The 20061-nt window shown below is 45.2% G+C and overlaps 1 protein-coding gene across 1 annotated transcript in view; it reads right to left on the bottom strand.

The window, feature by feature from the left end:
- EPHB1 (EPH receptor B1) overlaps nt 1–20061 on the bottom strand; it is a 457899-nt gene that overhangs the window by 108795 nt on the left and 329043 nt on the right. The window contains exon 5 of the mRNA XM_001115263.5: nt 17182–17517. Within this exon, the coding sequence (XP_001115263.1) occupies nt 17182–17517 (336 nt within the window). The remainder of the gene's footprint in view (nt 1–17181; nt 17518–20061) is intronic.

Genomic DNA, 20061 nt, shown 5'->3' with positions numbered 1-20061 from the left:
CAGCCTGAGGATTTTGCTGGGCTTGGTTCTTCTCCTTGTCTCTACTGTCTGGAAAGCCATCATTAAAAACGCAAGATATTTGCCAACCACTGTGCCAGTCCTGTTCTAAGCACTGGGGACAGAAGAACAAGTAAGAAAGTCACAGCCCTGCACTTCGGGTCCTTGGAGTCTAGTTGGGGTCAGATGGTAAAGAGGCAATCACAGGACAGACTGATCCAGAGGCAATTGACGGCAAAATCCATGGAGAGAAATGCTCCTGTCGCTACACATGGTACGAACCCCCTAGCAGTCAGCAGCACATGGGTCTGGGAGGAGCTGCCAAAGGGTGATGGCCATCCCTGCCTGCATTTCTCACATTCATGGCAATGACTTAAGCGTTGCAGGCATTGTGGAAGACTGTGTGTTCTCGCACAGGTCATTCTAAATTGTTTACATTTTATTGCGATGGGATTTAGCACATGGGAGAAAGCAAAAAAGCATTTCTTATCCTGCCTGAAAATCAGGGGCAGCTTATGTTCAGTGCTCTGCCATCAAAAATCACCTGCAGTGATAAATTTGGTTTTTCCCTCTCCAAAGGCAAATGCCACCTCTTGATCTGTTGCTTTATGTGCTATGAAAGTTTCAGACAAAACAGAAAATAATAAGAATGAACTCTGGTATTCACTCAAACACCAACTTCTTCTAGCAAAACTGAAGCTAAAGATTAAAGAGGATGAGAAGATTAATTCAAAGAAGCATCCCCTTTTGCCCCCAAATACAACGGTTTTCACAGTAAGTCCTGGCTAGCTGTCTTTTCTCCGTACTCCTCAGATGAAGGGATAGTTTGATTGAACACCTGAAAGAGTCTCTTTTTGGCAAACACACACAAAGCTTTTGAATAAATTAAACATTCTACTGAGAGAAAGAAATGAAAATAAAGAGTTCACAAGATTATTCAAATTTAGCAAAGAAACAAATATGGACCCTTCTTCAGAAAAGGTAAGGAGAAAGAATTAGTTTAGGGTTACTTGGAAAGAAGTTGATGAAGGTCCAAGAAAGATGTGTTAGGTATAAAGAGGTGGTGCCCAATAAATCCAAATGGAATCAAAGGTGCCCTGCACCCTTTCTTAGCAAAGGAAGAGGCTGACCCAAAAGAGAACAGGGACCCAAAGAGGAGAGCAAAGAGCAAAGAAGAGTGTCATCAGACTACAAGGTAAAATCAACTAGGGTTCAAACAGAATCAGAACCAGAGTGTTGAAGAAGAGAGTTATAGCCAATAATAAACGGCCTTGTAAATGTGTCAGAAGCAGAAAGACTTAAAACATCACTGGTCAAGGGGCTCCGGAATGGAGAAAAAAGCAAAGGCAGGCTGAGTGAGTGAATCCTTTGTCTCTGTTTTTGCCACCAAAAACTCTGGGGAAAACTTACTCCCAAATTGCTTTTAAAGCAGACAGATCCAAGATAGTATATCACACACAGCAGAGGAAGAGCACAGACTGTTCTTGCCTGAACTGACAGAGGAGATGTGAATAAATTGCAGGGACAGGATGGCCCTCGCTGCAAGTTGTGAAAGAGCTCACAGATGACGTGGAACAAATATTGGCCCAAACTGGCCACTGATCACTGGCCACTGGCAGTAGTATCGAAGATGGGACCTGGCAGACCACCAGACAGCCCTCCATTTGTACGAAGGGCCCCAAAGGGAACTGTGGAGTCCCAGGAGACTCAGGCTGGGTCTGAGACGGTGGCATGACTCTGTCTCAAAAGTTAATAACCCAGACTCTGGACCCTAGAGTTCTGATGTGCAGGAGTTTTACTGTCATATCACAGGTTCACCTGGGTCATGCATTTTATGTTTATGACATTCCTTGACACTTTAATTTAGTTACTGACTCAGTTATGTTCAAAGGTTTCTTCTTACTCATTTTGCTTTCCTTATTTGATAGGAGCATCCTCCTCCAACAATTAAGTGTCTCAGATTCCAAAAATACGAGATTTACTTGATGCTTTTTTCTAGGACAATTACTAAGTTTTAATGCATTACAATGCTTATTAAAAATACTTCACAACCTTTTAGTTGATTTTTGTGCCGAAACAATTCTGTCAACAGTTTTAACCATAATCAGTTTTGGGACCTAACAAAGGATATAACAGTTCACTGTGTTAAAATTAATGCACATACACTCAGACTTCAGTTGATCTATTGGAGTAAAATGTTTAAAGAGGTTATAAAATTATGAAACTCAGATTTCAGTGTTCAGCAAATCTAAACTAAAAGGGAAAACAGTGTTGTGAGTGTGGGTGGAAACTGTGACAGGGACAGCCTTGCTTGAGGCCATCTCTCACCAGCTCTAGGAAGGTGCAGGTCACAGCTGAGCTGCCTCTGCCTTAGCTCGGGCAAATGCTCTAGCAACTCTTCTAGGAGGCAAATGCTGTTTCCAGTGACAGGTACTTTCACATCTAAAATTCCCAAGGAGACCCATACAAAGAGGAGGCCATCTGCCTCCCCCGCACAATAAATCATGGATGGGCAGGGTAGAGCAGTTTTCCTTGGCCCTTCCATACAGTGTGTGTGTTTGGGGGGTGTCCTCCCAGTGACCCCCCAGAGTGATGCTGCTGCCCCAACCTGCACAGTGTGCACCTAAGGCTTGGTAACCACTTTTACCCTCATTGGGCATTGCTTTGTCTGGCAGAAATGCTCCTCAGTCGAGGAATATGTGGGTTGAAGAATAATCCTTCTATAAACATTCATACACAAGTTTCTGTGTGGACATATGTTTGTATTTCTCTGGGGAATCAACCTAGGATTGGAACTGCTGGATCATATGGTAACACTAACCTCTTCTATTCTCTCTAGAACAGCATTTCCCAGCCAAATCATCCTTGGACTAACTACCTGTGATCTATAGCACAGACCATAGCTGTGAAGAAAACGGGTAAGGTAAGGAATAGTAGGGAGCCTAGGGCCCAGCCCAGAGCAGCAGGAATTAGCAGAAATAAAGAAGGGCTATTGTCAGGGCCCTCCAGGTGTTGCAGAGAGATGTGTGTGCCTATTCTGGCTCTGCCATTTGCTTATTATGTGATCTTGGGAGAAGGTTAACCCAAGGCCTTGTCTTCTTTGGGCCTCAAGTTCTTCAACTGTGAAATAGGAATATTAATTCTTGTGTTATTAATTTCCCAAATGTTCTGAAGATGTTCTCTGTGTGGTCTCTTGCTCCTTTCAACCAGATCCCACCTGCCAGGCTGGGGACTTGGCAACCACCCCAAACTCTCCTTCTGGCTCCACTGCTGTTCACATAGGCAAATCAATCACTGGGCATCATTCCCCAAGGTAAACGTAAAAAGTGGGATCCAGTGACAGCCTCAGGTATTTATCTGATAAATATCTTTGAGGGGATATATACACATCGACTAAGCCATGGTGGATGTGATAGATACAAATGGGCTTGGAGAAAGAGAAAGCTAGCAAAGAGCTGGGTTCCCCAGAGGCTGGAGTGATAAACGCTCCAGAAGAGAGCTGGTTTCCCCTGAACATTCTGAGATAACCTGAAGCAACCTAGAAAGTAAGTGATAGGGTGTCTTGTCCCTAAGGAGAAGAAGACCTAGTGACTCTGGAGAGTGGACAAGCACAGCCTACCCATCTAATGGTACGGCTCAGGCCCAGGAGCCCCCGACGCTCCCATGGCCCTGCCACTGCCTCTCTACAGGTCTCGTCACCTGTATCTCATTGTGCCTCATGTACTTACTGTCCTAACTCTCTTGTCCACCTCTAACTCATTCACTTCAAACTACTCTGTAGCCATATTAATCTTTCTAAACTCAGTTTTTCCTTTGTTACTCCAATGCTCAAAACCTTCGATGGATCCCCACTGGAAAAAGCCCTAATTCCCTCTTAAACATTTAGCAATGTGACAGCCACTCACCATTCCAGACTCTTCCCCACGGTTCCCTCTCAGGAACTTATCACTCTTATCTAACTGCTCTATTCACAATATCCAAAAAGAGCTCATCTTTTGGAGTCTCTTCCAAGAAGGCCATTCCCTGTGGGCACCTCTTTTCATGACCCTGCCGGCCTTTGAAGGCACAGAGGGAGCCACACACTGCCCCACACTGCTTATCCTTGCCTGGTCACGCCTACCAGAGTGCCCTTTCCTGCCTCCCAACCCAAAGCCCCTTGGGGTGTGATCTCCACGCTGGGACACAGTGCACTGTGATCTACCTTCCGAGGTGCTCACCTCTGCTCTCCATCACTGCAATAAAGTCTTTAGGGAAGGACCATGTTTTCAGCCTCTTCACAGTGTGCTAGCACATAATAAATGTTCAACAAAAATTTACTTATTGCAATGATTGCGGGCTTTTCTCTAAAGACCTCAGAGGTGAAAGGAGTCAGAAAATCCCTTTGTTGTAACGAACATGAACATTGGCCTTTGAAGGAGCATGAGGTGGAAAAGGGAGCCAGGGTTGTGATTTGGCGGCCCGCACCTCACAAAGATCATAGAAGATGGTAGTCACAAGGGATAAGAGACAGAAGTTCTCTGTGGTGTAGATGAAGAAACCTAGCAGGTTGGGTCCATCCCCATCTCACTGGGATTGTTTAATTGTAATGTGACCCTAACATTGGCGGTTTTCTATTTTTTAAAGCTGTGAAATCCTTTCTCCAAACAAAGTTCTCCCTGAAGCATAAAATGTGAAACAGAACAATTCAGAGCTGCTCTGGGTGAATCAGAGCTGCTAGGGCCTTGAAGTCAGTCCATTTTCTATCTCCCCAACCCAGACTCTGTAAGGTTTATAGAGAGACCCAAACAATGCTGAGCAGTCTCCAGATGTCCCCTCGAGGGAATTCTGTGAGATCCTAGAAGCTATGAGTGACGGGGTTGGGAATGAAGGATTGGGCTGGCTGGCCATCTTTTTTTTTTTTTAAATATACGAAACACATCCCATATCCAAAAACCAAAGTTCGTATTTAAATATCAGCTAAAGACTTCCGGCCCTCTAGTACTCATGACCAAAGAAGAACAATTTGCAATACAGATGAACTGTGTTTGCTCTGACATTTCTATTCTAGGAGGTAACTTTGCTGAAAAGGTCCTGCTTAGATAACTGGTTCTCCCACTGTAGATGAAAACTCATTCCATTGCACAAATGTGCTTGAATTTTACGTTAGAAGACCTGACTCATTAAATATTTTTGGTGCAGTAACACTTCTGGTCAAAGTAGATTAAACAAATAAGCAATTAACTCGGAGACTGGGTATAAATACAAAAGCAGAATTAATTATTCTTCTCATTGTTTTCCTCTATTGTGGACATTGGTTTCTTGTTTGCTTTTACTCTGGGCTTTGCCTTGAGATGTCTCTGACATTCGCTTCCTATCTTCCTCCCTACCCCGGGAGTCACCTGGGGAAAGAGGACTTCCTTAGGTGTGTACCCTGCTCCGTGCTGTTCTAGAATTCTGGCTGAATTTGAGATGTGAATGGGATAATAAATGAGGGCTTCAGGCCTGGCCTTCAGTCTCACACCCCCAAGGCAGGGAGCCACAGGCTCCTCTTTCACTGGTCCATCCACTGAGGGTTTTTCGGTTCCATGCCAAAGGGGAATGGGGGAGTGACAGGTGGGGGTTAAGGGTTGGTGGCTGATCTGGGAATGTGGGTTTATAGCAGCGGCCCTCATTTGTGATATTGCTTTTGATGTGTACGTGTTTGGGGGCGGGGTGCCGTTCTTTATTGGGATCATACATCTGACTCTGTAAGTTCTCAAAATGTAGTCCCAGATCAGCCTCATCTGGGAACTGGTAAGATAGGCAGACTCCAGAGCAACATCCTAGACTCAGTGAATCAGAAACTCTGGGTGTGGGCCCAGCAATCTGTGTTTTAACAAGTCTTTCACAGGAGTCTGACACATGCTCAAGTTTGAGAACTGCTTGTCTAGAAACCTAGAAATCAGAATGTTAAACTTTGACGGGGCATCTGAGACCATTCAGTTTTGGTCAGCTCTAACAATTTATAGATTAGAGCAATGAAGATGAGAGAGGGGAAAATGACATCCCCAAGTCCGCAGAAGGTTAGTGCAGAGCCAGAAACAGCAGGGACTCCTTTCCCTGAGACCAGTGTAGGGCTCCCTCCTCACAACTCATGCACTCTGCATTTCCAGAGCCTTGAGGAGGCCAGGCATAGGGGTGGGGGACATTGAGTTACACCAGCATCACTAATGGATGGGCACTGCCTTCTGGGACCCCTTGTGCCCTCAGGGAGATCAGGGGTCCCCACCCATGGTGGAAGTGTGCAGAGCCCTGTGCCTGGAGGAGGAGGCAGGCTGCAGTGTGTTCCTGGTGGTGCCTCTGCCTCCTGGGTCGCTGCAACCTGGCATTTTCCCACAGCTCCTCCTCCCTGCCGTGGGAATCAAAAGGTGCCTTAGAAGGTGCTATTTATGTGAAAACTATAGCAAACCTGCACTCTGTGACCCTGCAACTGTGGGAGGCTGTGGAGGTGTGTGTGGAGCAGGATACTCTTCAGGCAGGCATCTAAGCACTGTTGATGGCTGCTGAGGACACAACCATCGGTACTCACATGTCAGCTGGGGCATGTCACAGGGCTCTGCCTCCCCTCAGGTCTGCCAGCCTTTCCCAGGTGTGGGGCAAGAGCAGAGCACTGGCAGCTTTGGTCTGTTTAATGATTGGTCATGAACAGCAGTCCACTCCAAACACTACCAGTGGAGAGGCCACAGGAGATACTCCATCACAGGTTGTGTGCCCCTGTTACATCTGGCTCTCACCCTCACACATTCAGCTGAATCCCCAATGCAGCTGGAGGACCTACCACTACCACCCTAAAGCTGACATCACTGCCACCAACGCTGGGCAGGGGAGCTGCACCTGCAGTCACTGTGACCATCCTCCTCCAGGCCTGGAGGTCTGAGTCTTCTGGCTTGAAGGTCCAGAGCCCCTCCTCCTCAGAGCAGCCCACCAGGCTCCACAGGCCAGCTTCCATCCTGCCATGCCCACTCTAGCCCCTTTCTGGACATCACCAACCCCATGGAGTTCTGGGTCTCTTCTCCTTGATTCTGACTTTCCTTTGACGACTGAGCACACCCCTACCCTGGGCCCTCCATTTACAAATCAGGAAACTCCCTTGTACCCACCACCTTCCCTCAGAGCCTTCACTCCATGTCTGCATTAAGGAAGAGCAGCTGTCCCTCGAGGACACCTTTGCCTTGCAGCCCTCTCAACTGGTGACAGTTTATGATTTTGCATCCAGCACACCGCAGGGTCAGGAAGTGGGGTTTGTCATCCTTGCTCCTGACTGTCTGTTTCACACCATCAATCGCCATCTCCTGCACCCTTTGCAAAAATGCCATTTGGCTAGACCACCACTCTCCAGGTCTTGGGACCACCATATACTCCCTCCCACCATCACACCCCCATTCATTGGAGGCATGAGCTTCTGTCTTTGTCTTCCTCTCTGCCCTGAGCCTTGCCCTCCTGTGTGTGACTTCAATGTTCACTTAAACAATATAATCTCAGTTCCCTGGCCTCTGCAGCTCTTCCATGCCTGCCAATTCCCATGGCACACTTAGACTCTGCTTTGCCTAAAGTCACTCAATTTGCAAAATCACAAGTCTAAATATTCTGCTTCCTCACCACCTCGGATGAGCCCACTGCAACTCTTTTTGGCCTCATCTGGCCTCTTGGCATTTACTTCCACCAAATGCATCAGCCTTCTCCTTTATTCATATCCATTATTATCCATCTTAGGCTCCATCTTTGCAATAACATAATCCACAATACTCCCCAAACCCTTAGGCATATGTTGCCTTTATCTTTTCAGAGCATATGACTGTCAAAGCTCAACCAGAGATATATTTGTGATGTTTCCAGTAGGGCCTGCTGTCCAGGAGCCATATACTGCTGAGAAAGCCATACAAGAGGAAAAAGAGGTGGCTTTCTAAACATGTGATCACCAACTTCAAATGAGCTCTCAGTACTTTCCAGAAATATTGAATTTACCTGAATAGTTTCATTTCCCATTCTCTTCAATAGCACTGCCAAGCTTTTTCCATTCTCCTCAAACCTTCAACCCCAATGCTTTCCCCTTCACTCTCAGCAACCAATCTTATTTCCCACCTTCCAGAGAAAATAGAAGCCTGAATATCCAACTGCATAAGTAATATCCTGATTTCAGTACTCAAACTCTCCACAAATTATGCATGTGCAGAACCAAAACCTGTTTTCTGTTGATGCAGTCCCTGAATACTTCTGGGAGACACTGGGGATGTCTCCTCTGCACTGGCAAACTATACTCTTATTCTCCTGCTTTGCTTTCTTTGTTCTCCATGTCAGCTGCCTGTGAGACCCCTCAAGGAACATTGCTTATTAAGCCAGATGGCCAGGCACCCCCCTCCCCCAAGGACCTGCGGTCCTGTGGGAACGTGGTTTTCAGTGCTTCCTCGGGCAGTGCCAGGCTCAGTGCCCCTCTGAGAGCCCTGCCTCCATGGTTACTGATGGTACCTCATCACATAGTCTCAAGACTGCCTCTCTGTGCCTCAAACTTCATAGCATCCCTCACGCAAAGCCACTTTTCTTGCTCTTCCAGTCTTCTATCCCAGGCACTCACTCCCATCCAGGCCATCAGATGAGGAAACAGATGGTAGCAGGACCTCACTCTTCTTCTAGGGACCCAGTCCCCTGCGCACCCACCTCCTAGCAAGCTTCCCTCCCTACACGCAAGCCTCTTCCTGCAAACAAAACCCAGCCCACTGGTTTAGGAGGCAGCACCAGAGTGTGACATGGTATAAGGTCAGCCAGGACACCTTATAGCAGACGACACATTGCTGAGGGGCAGGGTCTACTGGGAGGAGAAAGACATGGCCTTTTCCCTTGGGAGCCCTCAGTCTGCCAGGAGAAATAGAGCCTAAGCACATAAACAACTAATGCACATCCAAGAAATCACCATACTGTCCCTTTAACAAGTACAATTCAGAGAAGGGCAACATACATCACATTGGGAGTTTGTACAGGGCAGATGCACTCCTAGGGGGCATGACTGGGCTCTTGTTCCCCCAAGCTCTTCTAAATGGTGAAAGCATTTGCTCTACTGTCAAAAAAGAAAAAAGAAAGAAAGAAAGAAAGAAACACACACACTTTAAAATCCTAGGGCTCAATTCTACAGCTAAGGCTTTCCTGCAGTTTGGCTGTCAGAAGGAAACTGATCCCGAGGCCTGAGGGATTGGCAAAGAGTCTCCCTTGCACTGAAAAATAATTGTGGTCCAGCGTTGCCTTTATTTACCCAGAACATTCAATGTGCCTTTTTCCTCCATCTTTCACATCCGCTCAGAGAAGATGTTAATTTTCTGAAATTAAACACTTAGCTTGATTACTGTTTTGTTAATTGCTGCATTCAGAAACCCCTGGTGCTCCTGCCTGTTTAACATGGATGGTACTGTGAAAATGATAGGCGCGGGACTGGCATGCAGGGGGACAGACAACAGTGCTGGGATGCCATCCTAACCACCCTCCCTGCATTTGCTCAAGCAGCTGGGACCCTGCCAGTGGGGGAGGTGGGACAGGCCAGGTCGTAGAAGAGCAGCTCCTACAGAGCCATGGTTATGGTTTGGGGATGCAGTGCACACAGGAAGCCTCAGGTCTTACCAACATCTAGGAGAATATAGGGGGAAACTGCAATCACAGCTCCCCACCCAAAGATGCCTGATAAAGGAAAGATCACAGAGACAGCTAAAGCTGCACCATTTGCTGATGCCTGAGATTACTTTAAGAAAGACTGAAGCACTCATGCATGTATTTATTTAACAAGTTATTAGTTCATTCAATGAACATTTATTGATTGCTTTCTATATTTCAGGCACCCAACTAGACACCTATCTGGACACAATAGTCAACAGGATGGATACAGGGCTTTCTCTCCTGGAGATGCCAGTTAGCTCATGGAGTTGACTTGCCACAGGAGCATGGAGTGGATGGATCCCCTGGATCCTCTTCCTTCCCATCCTCTTTGCCTCTTTATGAGATACCTCTTTATGAGATAGTTCACAAGGTGAACCACAACTATCTCATAATCCAACTGGTGTCCCCTCTCCAATAAGGGTTATAACAATCTCATGTGGATATAAGATCCTTACAGAGTAAGAAATTTCCTCCAGTCTCATTGTCAGTAGCCATTTTTACTCCTGAAGCTATATACTTGGAGTGCCTGGCCCAAGATGGAGTAAACAAGCAAATAGGTCCCTGAGTCCTGTGGGCACTCTGGTAATCCTGGCAGAGTGAAGGCAGTTCTGGAGCTGTTAGCAGCATCACAAGTCACTGCTCATGACCTGGAAAGAAGAATTTTCATACCCAACCACTGTGTGGCCCAGCGTGTGATATCCACCCACAAGGAGTTCATTCAAATTGGTCTGTTGAACAATAAAATATCCCATCCAACACACTGTCACTGTATAGCTACATCCACCACCAACTGAAATACCCTCTGGCAATAACATGTAGTTCCATCCTAACTTCTGGAATGTAAGAGTGGGCACCACAGAAGAGGGTGGTACCAAGATCCCAGCTGAGGGTCCTGCACCCCATCAAGTCACTTCCCAATTCAGTCACCTGCTTACTTTGTGACTTTTCTGGGCCTCTGATCCCAGTCTCAGTGAGTGCTGTTGACTAGAATGCAAGCTCCACAAAGGCACAGATTTTTGTCTGTTATGTGTGCTGCTGTGTTCCCAGTGTTTACAGCAGTATATGGCATGCAGAAAGGCCTTGAAAATATTCGACAAGTAGGCGAATGAATGAGAGACCCTAAGAAGCAGTACCCTTGAGCCAGTACTTGCAAGCAGTACTTGGTAAGCAGTCATAAAGAATGTGTTAAGTGAATGAATACATTTCCAAAGTTAAAGTGCCCAAACAAACCAATCCCTTTGAGAGTGGTTGAGTCTCTCTGTGTTCCTCTGAGTGGATCAGGGCTTGTAGCATCATCCTAAGCAACATTCCCTAAGTCTTGCTGCAAGGAGTCACAGCAGAGGAAGACTCCAGATTACCTGACTCATCTGGGAGGCTATCTTACGATGTTACCTGTGGGTCACCAGGACACATTCTCATCACCACTCCCCAGCCAAACACTTACATACTAATGCTCATCTGTGGGGACTGAAGCCATCTGGCAAATATTAATCAAGGCTCTCTGTGCCTGGCATTGTGCGGCCGTTCCCTCAGGAAACTGGTGGTAGGTGAGAAAGTGTGATTCTCCACACAGCTCACCATCTGGTGGAGGACCCCAAGGTTGCCAAGGATAGAAGCCAGGACATTGGTCAGGGGCAGTGCCATCTGCCGACCCTCTGAGCTCAATGGAGAACACATCATTGTTTGCAAATGGCCAGGGCCCTTCTGAGGCCAACTGGAAGTTCCTTCTCAATGCCAGAGCTTAAGAAACAATAAAAACAACCTTTTCTAGAATTAACAATGAGAAGAAAGCAACGAAACGAACTAAGAAATTGAATTAAGAACAGTGAAAATTTTATTTGCTTAAGTTTTTTTTTAACTTTTCTTTATTAACTTCAATGAAAGTTTTCTTTCAAGTCCTTCTAGTCTTTAAAATTCTCACTCAATCTTTTCTCTGCATTGGAGCAAATTTTGCCTGCTAATTTCCAATGAGCACAGCCCTTAAAAATGAACTGGCTTTAGCATATGGATCTTAACACTCTACATTTTTACAGGCAGCAGTGTAATATTGTTTTAATATTTAATTTTGAGATTTACATAATATCTTTCCTCCAAAGAGCTCAATACATTGCAATATCATAAAATTCCTTTTCATATTCAAAGATTACTCTTTATGCATGCAAATACTATATTTAACCAAGGAATAATGCAAATTAGGTGATGTATTCAGAGGAGTTGATGGGCTAGGTAATTCTTTTGTAAGAAAATTAGTGTATTCGAGTGACTTTAACTGTCTAAGAACTTCAAAGTGTCTTAAAAATGGACAAACTATATGGGCTTGTAACTATTAACAGAAATAGTGTAGCATTTTTTTAAAGAAAGTAAGTAATGGGTTGTGTCTGTGTTGTGGGCATGATGAATAGTATTCCACATGGAAGTGGCATGCAGGCCATACATGAACTGCATATAATATAAATGTCAAATATAAATTGTGCTGATAGGATCATGCAAGTAAGGGGGAAATTGTTGCTTCTTCAAATACACAATGAGAAAAGATAGACAGGCTCCTCTGAACATCAGAATCATCCAGTGGCAGGTATCCAGGTTCTGGGCTCCAGTTCCTCCCTCATCATTAGCTCATTGGGATACAGACTTTGTCACTCTCGTTTCTGGTGCCTATTCCTCCCAGCACAGAATGGAGAAACCAATATCTGTTATGTATCTGATACAGATAACATCAGTCCCAAACAAAGAAACTGTGAAGCCTTGGAAGGAAACAGTCTAGGGAGAAAAAGTACAGCAAATTGCCCTCTAGCTCAAGACATATTCCCAGAAATGATGCTAATCTCTCAGTCCATAGCATAGTTTACAGAGTGATTTTCTATCTGCTGTCTCATTTGCTTGTCACTATAGTACTAGGAAGCAGGTATCATGACTCATATTTTATAGGCGAGAAATGAGGGATCTTGCCAGTTCAATGAACTTGCATGATTCATGTGAGGAGCAGAGAGGGAAAGAAAGCCCAGGAATACCCCACTGCACTCTGCCACCATGAGCCCAGAGGTGAGGAAGATGACTGCCCCACGGTGGAATGAGAATGGAAAACAGAGCATGCTCGGCAGTAAGACTTGGGTTAATCAGATTCACCCTCTGAATCAGAGGTTACAAACCATCGCCAACAGGCTAAATCCAGAATTGGATTTGTTTGGCTCTCAAGTGCTTTAAAATTTTCTAATCAGTTGTCAACATTTTAAATCTGGATTTTCAGCTTATAAAATCAGGCAGTGCTGGGCATGGCAACTCTGGCTGGAGCTGAACAATGGCTGCCTCTCTGCTTTTTAGTTCCCTGAAGTCCCCACCACTCCCTACTGCCTTGTACCTGGCCCCGCTTTGCTCCTCTCCATTACCTGCCTGGCCTTAGGGGTCTTTGAGTTTGTTCTCTTTGGCTTAGATGGTCCCAAGTTCATGTGCTGGTCGGATTCATCTTTTATACCCCCAAGATTTCCTCTGAGGTCTTCTTTTCCAACTTTGACACTCCAAGTCTATTTGGCAGAAGAGAGAAGTAAAGTTTGTCATTCACTTAATTCTCTCTGACAGCCAGATGATCCGGCCATCAGTCTGAATCTGGGGCCAGATGCCAGAGAGTGACTGCAGGAGTTAGTGGTGATAACAATCTCTCTGCAGATCACTTGGCCACTGGAACAGAGAGAGTTGCACCTGATCTGGTCTATTTTAAACTCATGGCAGCTGTATTCAGTGCAAGGATGTATCCCTGAAGACCTCACGTAAATTTGAGCTTGCATAATTCATGACCAATCCTGACCAAAGATGATGGACATTTTTTTGACAGCTAAAGTGGCCTAGCAATGTGGCAACAGCTTAGAGAGAGCTTATGACTTACACAGTCCACTACAATGTGATTTTTCATCAGTCTGAGGATAAAACGGCCACAAACCATCTCACAGCCAAGAAATGATGTTTCTCAGAAATATCTGTAGCCTAGGGAGGTGCAAATGATGTTTCTCAGAATCATTTGTTGGCTGTGAGATGCAGAGCAAATTCAAAACTGCTCTGACCTAAGTTTCTTCATCTGACCCACCTTCTCTATAAAAAGAACAAAAACAAAAACAAAAAAACATGTGGTAGGGGTTGGCACATTGGAGGTGCTCAAAGATGTCAGTTCTCTGCCACTGCCTTTGGACTGGGTAAGGATCCAGTCCTGAAACTCTTCAAGTGATACCTGGTCCTTGAATAGTTATGACTATAGACACAACTGGGGTCATGATGGGAGAAGAAGAAGGCTCTCTGAATCTCAGAACTCAACAGACAAGCTTGTCTCTGAGTGAAAAACTGTATCTACCATGTGCGCAATGACCAAAAACAAATGATAGCAAAAATCTCCAAGGTCTCTTCTTAGATCTCATCTCTTGGAATCAAGAAGAGCCTATTGTTGGAGACTATGAAATGGGGGGCCCAGAGGTACTGCCCACTTTTAGGACAGAACACCATAAGGTAGACACAGACAAGGGACATCCTGTTGATCTCTTTCTAATCCTAGACTCTCCAAATCCCTTTAAGTCTCTGCTTTCTTATCAGAAAAATAGGAACAATAATCCCCAAGTCATTGTGTAATTACGAGGATTAAATGAGTCCACATAATTCCAAAATTCTTTGTGAACTCAAAAGAAACACAAACAGGAGGTGTCAACTATAATCATTATTACTCATCTATTTCTCAATCCGGACCCACTCAGTAGTCCAAAGCCACTTCACAGTTTGGGCAGTTCCAAACATAGAGTATGCATTCAATAAACACAGGTTGACTTAATGATTGATCCCAGGACTCCTCTTGGTCAAATTCTTTGCCTTCCATCTAGCTACTAATGACCCAAACAGTAGGACAGGTGGCCACAGGTACAAAGAGGGGTCATACCATACAATGAAGCCAGGGGAGGAAGACCGAGCTAGATCTGACCCAGAGTGAACCAGCTCAGGGGTATTCTGGGAAGGTTAGACATGTCAGGACCTATTGGTAACACATGGGTCCACCCACCTCAGCCTTTCATGGATCTGAGTCATTAGAGTTTTTATGATGCCTACTTTTTAGTCTCTCTTCCACCTCTGGTAAAATACATAGCTTCTATTCATGGTTCTAAACTGTTCTCACAGAAGTTCAGGTTTGAATGTTTATTTGATGGTTCTCATCTTTAAAAAAATACTATCTGTTGGTTGAAAATAATTTGTATTTACACATAGATTCATCAAATCAGTGCAATGGCAGCCTGTTCCTCAGTCCACAGCCCATAGATTAGGAACTACTGGTCAACTTGATATTTGTTTTACAATAACCATGTGCTCCCAAGAAGCAATTGGATCCTTCTCTCAGTGAGTGTAAACTCTCTGACACCAGAATTCCAGAGTGACCAAACAGAAATCATAGATTGGAAGGTGATAATGAAGGCTAGGACTACAAAATCAGGGATAATTAAGATTAAAGGGCCTGCCAGAGGGAGAACAAAGCACACGAGAAGTGTGCTCATGGAGGAGCAAAAGGGTGAGGATAAAAATGAATATTTTACATGTTGGTAATGCAGGGCCCCTTGCAAGAGCCTTGGTCCCCCAGCTCCACTGCAGTCTAGGAAGGTGCAGATGGCAAGACAAGCAGATGGGCAGGTTCGGGAATAGCAGGGTAAGAGAAGGGAGGGCAGAAATAAAAGCAAACCGATATAAGTGGCAGGTTTGTTCGCACATGCTTAGAGAGAGAGAAAAGACAGCCAAGCCCAGTGTAACATGACAGCCTGGCAAGATTGTCATTCCCAGAAGCTGGGACACTAAAATATTTCAGCCAGTTTTCTGCCTAAACTCTTCAAGGGAAATACTGCTAACAAAGGCTGCCCATGTTACATGCTTAACATAATGCAGAAATTACCATTCTCCTTTCTTTGGGTAAGACAAAATGTCACAACCTTTGTCTCACGGCACCAACACTGTGGTCACCAGCTGGAGGCTTCTACACTTCCACTCTTATTTTCTCACTACATGCGTATGCATGTAAACACGTGACCATACACATACATACAAACACACCACATGAACACACACACACACACACACACACACGCACAGAGCAACAACGCAGCCATCTGGACAGACACGCTCTCCTACGACACCTTTTTTCTTCTCAGTTCTGACAGCTTAAACTCAAGATTCATCTGCCATCAAAGATGCCTAAGATGCCTGGTTTTAAAAGAAGCAGAATGAGTCTGAGGGTGGGGAGGTGAGTAGGAAAGGACAGAGTAGAAAAGAGAAGGTCAGGGAGGCGCAGATACACAGAGGAAGAGAGAGCCGAGATAGATGCTTGGCTCCTGCTATTCTACTAACAAGCTGTCCTTTTAGAATTTGTTAATTGAGAAAAAAATCTATAATTCCAAATAACATCACGGTCCACTGCCTATGACCCTCATTGCCTATACACGTGATGTTCACTTCCCCTCTGCAGCCTTGCACAGTAACCCCGGGAGAGAGATTGCTCATTTTTCTCTAACTCCCTTGGTATTTACTGCATGCGTACAGCATTTTACCTTGCAGCTTTGTGCTTTGTATCTATATCCTCTAAATTCGTCAGTTAATGAGTTTCATGAGAGGAACAATAGTGTCCAAGTATCACTGCATCCTTCACTGTGTCTAATCCACAGCGTGGCACACAGTACATGCTAAATGACTATCTCTTAATGATGAATGAATAAATAAGTGCATGAATGGACTGGTTAAATTGATAAAAAAATAAACAGATTCTTGCAAGAGCTGTGAAAAGTAATGAAGAGAAAAGATCAGAAGAGTGCAAGATTCAGAAATAAAGAAAAAGAAAATGTGTTCTGAGCTGTGCCAGAGGATGTGCTGGTTATTGGAAGCAATCTATTGCCATCTATCTGAGGTCTCAATAGCAGCATATCATTAATCAGAGCAAGCTATAAAGGAGAATACACTTTTGAACTACATAGGTTTAATTGGAAAATGAAGGCAATATTGATTTTATCATATGATTTCTGGAAAATTTCTGTCATTGGGTTTCCATAAAGCATCATTGGTGGTCCTGTTCTCAAAGCCTTTCAGTGCCTCCACTCACTCACCATCTGTCTGTCCATCCGTCCACCTACCCACCCCTCTGTCCATCTGTCCATCCATTTACACAATCCTCTGTTTGTCCACTCACACACCTGTCTGTCCATCTCTTCATCCATCTTTCCAACAGGATTTGTTGAGCTCAGGCTGGATGAAGAGCACTAGGTCCTATTCCGGCTTGAATACACCTCTTTGCTTTTGTGCTGGGCACAAGAAAATCCCCTAGTCTGCAGCTCATTCTCAGAAGCGCAACACTACACCTGCCTTCTCCATGTGATCACAAATGCCCATCACCTGACACGTTCACTCCTGGACAGAGGCCTGACAGCACACTGGCAGGATGGGTGTGTCTGCAGCTGTGTCCCTGCCTAGAGACAAAGAGCCAGCCACACATCCACACAGGAGCACAGAAGCCTCCAGACTTACCGGCTTGGTTTGTGGTGATGTTGACAGAGACATGCTGTGGGGGAAAGGGACTCTTGCTGGAGACTCCATTGATGGCCTGGATGTCAAAGGTGTAGGGGGTGTGAGCCCACAGGCTGCTGATGGAGACACGACACTCAGTCAGGCCCAGCTGCCTGGGCACAAACTCCACATTGTCGTCACAGCGGGAGCAGCTCCGGCGGTCTGCCCGGCACTTTTTGCAGATGATGTTGTAGGTCACATCATCCCGCCCACCTGTCTCCCTTGGAGGGTGCCACTCCAGAATGATGGATGTCTCATTGACGATGGAGATAACATTGCGGGGACCTGATGGGACACCTGCAGGGAGACAAAGAAGGGTCCAGTGAGGCCAGACATAAGCTTCCTTGTCCAGCATCTCTCTTGTCTGCCTCTGGTGCATTCCCATCCTCATCAGTGCGCTCGCCTCCCACTCCTTCCTCAACCCCAAATGTCTATGCTCCTATTCATTTTGAAAAAATAATAGGTGAACAGAGATGACACCGTGTCCCTAGCTCCCATTTCAATCATCTTCACTGAGGCTTTTCTTCTTTCAATCACATGTGCCAAGGGAAAGAAGGTTCCAGGACCTGGGTTTAAGGCCTTTTGTTCTCAGGATCAAGCCGCATCCTCCAACCAGGTTTAGGATTAATAAAATGTATATATATTGAACATTTACCGGATTCTTTGTCTAATCTTAATTGGTGCAGAACTCAACGGTAGAGGGATATGAGTGGCCCCTCCAAAAGCCCTAACATATTCTGAAATTCTGCACAAAATCTCACACAATTTAGGATCTATGTGGTGTGTGCGTGGTAGCAGGGATGCATCTCTGTAGGACAGGCTTCCAGAGCACCTGAATAAATGCATATTTACATTGCACCAACTTTGACACATGAGACAAGAAGCAGAATTGGGTGGGAGAGGTCCATGTAGTCACTTTGGGCCCCATGACATAAGAAAACATGAGTGTGTTTAGACGTTCTGCTTGCTGCTTTATATACATTACCTCATTTATTCCCCCACAAGACCCCTACCAGGAAGATACACTAATTATCTCAGTTTAATAGAAAGGGGAAGTAAAACTTAGAAAGGAGGCTGGCTGTAGATTGCATAGGTCTGTAAGAACTGAAGCCGGTGTGAAAGACCATACCTGCCTGATTCCAAAGCTCACGTTCTCAACTATAGCCCTGCTCTGAACAGACCTTCTCTTACAAACCAGATAGGGTCGCTGGGACTCACAGAGCGCAGCCTCCTTCCTCTGGAAAGCTCTGTTTATGGCCACTTTACACAATCTGGCGAAAATTGAAATGCCCTGTTGCAAAACTGTGGAAATCCTGGTGCTTCATAGAAGACCAAAATATTGCTGAATTAATGGTCACAATGCTGGGCATTTTTGAGATTAAGTTGGAGAATCTGTTGCCCAAAACCAGAACAGATCATAGCCTCAGGTTCCCAAGTCTGAGCCTTGCATCTCCTCAGTGTCTAACCAATAAAAATGAATCCTGCCCGGAAGCCCCCCTTTCGAATGGCAGGTCTGCTGGAGCAGCCGCTTCGGATAGTAATGCATTCAGAATTCATGCACGTGACTGTCACCAGCTGAACGAAGACATGTGTAAAGTGGTTCATGCTGGAGACAGGAATCAAATGCCAACACACAAAATGAGGGAATAACAACAAGGTCGGGGGGCACCAGGGAAGGATTCTGTGTTGAATCAGTCAACAGCAAGCAGCTAGAGCAGAAAGCAAATATTAAATCAGGTTCTATTAAAACATGAAAGAAAATCAGTACTGTACCATATAAAGCCCATTAGGCCTGAACTAAAGCACAGCGTTCATGCACGCTTGTGACAGGGCAGAATTCATGAAGCATTTTTACTTAAGTCTTGCAAACAGCATTCAAGAATTCCCCACCCATCTGCCCAGGAATAAACATCTATCTCTTTTCAAATAATCACATAGCTAGTGCTGGGAAGGTAGTCAGTACTGTCCCACGTAGGCTCTTACGGGGCTGGGCCAACCTTGCCCCATAGTGCACAATTCATTACCATCCACATTGGTCACTGCCTGTCTTAGATATGTCTGTTTGCTTCTGACTGAAGGGACACAGACCATAAGCTCTCAGCAGTCAACGCCACTCTTGTTAGTCTCACTTTTATAGCAGAGAGCCTACACTCACCCACGGGCCCCTGTTTCTCATCTCAAAATAAAGACATTCACTGAGTGCTTGCTTTATACTAGGTGTGGGGTGAATCTTTTTATCTCAATGCATCCTTGGGACATCCTAGGCTATCACTCAGAAGGCAGCCTTGGGTGAAGGGGGAAGCAGGCACTGACCAAGAGAGTGACCATCCATCCCTCTCACCCATTGAGACTTTCCTCGTTCAATTATCTCCTCTTTCCTTTGAGCTTTGGCTACACTCTCCCCACTGACTCCAGCTTCTCAATGTAAACTCATACAAGTCTTTGCCATTTTCAAACCAAAACATCATCACCTGGCATCTCTCTAAACTGCACACCCTCTCTTCTTTACTCTTGGCTGAGCCAAGCTTTTCCAAACAAGATCCTACACTTACTGTCTTTCTTCTCTCCCTGCTCAGCCAACTGAAGCCTGGTTACTTCCCCACTTCTCTGCTATGACTGCTTTTCCTTTGGCTTTCTATGTGACAAATCCATGGAACACAATTCAATCCTTACCTTCCTTAAAACCTCTGTAGTCATCAGTCAGGCTCTGGGAGCCACATGTTCTGCATCCCCTAACATAGGGACTATTAGCACAATCTGTCCATCTTCCACTACTTTTCCTTAGATATGTCCCTTCTTCTCTATCCTCATGGCCTCAGAATTCTTGGCCTTATCATTTTT

Source organism: Macaca mulatta, chromosome 2 (genome assembly GCF_049350105.2).
Source record: "Macaca mulatta isolate MMU2019108-1 chromosome 2, T2T-MMU8v2.0, whole genome shotgun sequence".
Lineage (NCBI taxonomy): Eukaryota > Metazoa > Chordata > Mammalia > Primates > Cercopithecidae > Macaca > Macaca mulatta.
Note: the sequence above shows the minus strand (reverse complement) of the source record. Positions and strands in the feature narration are given on the sequence as shown.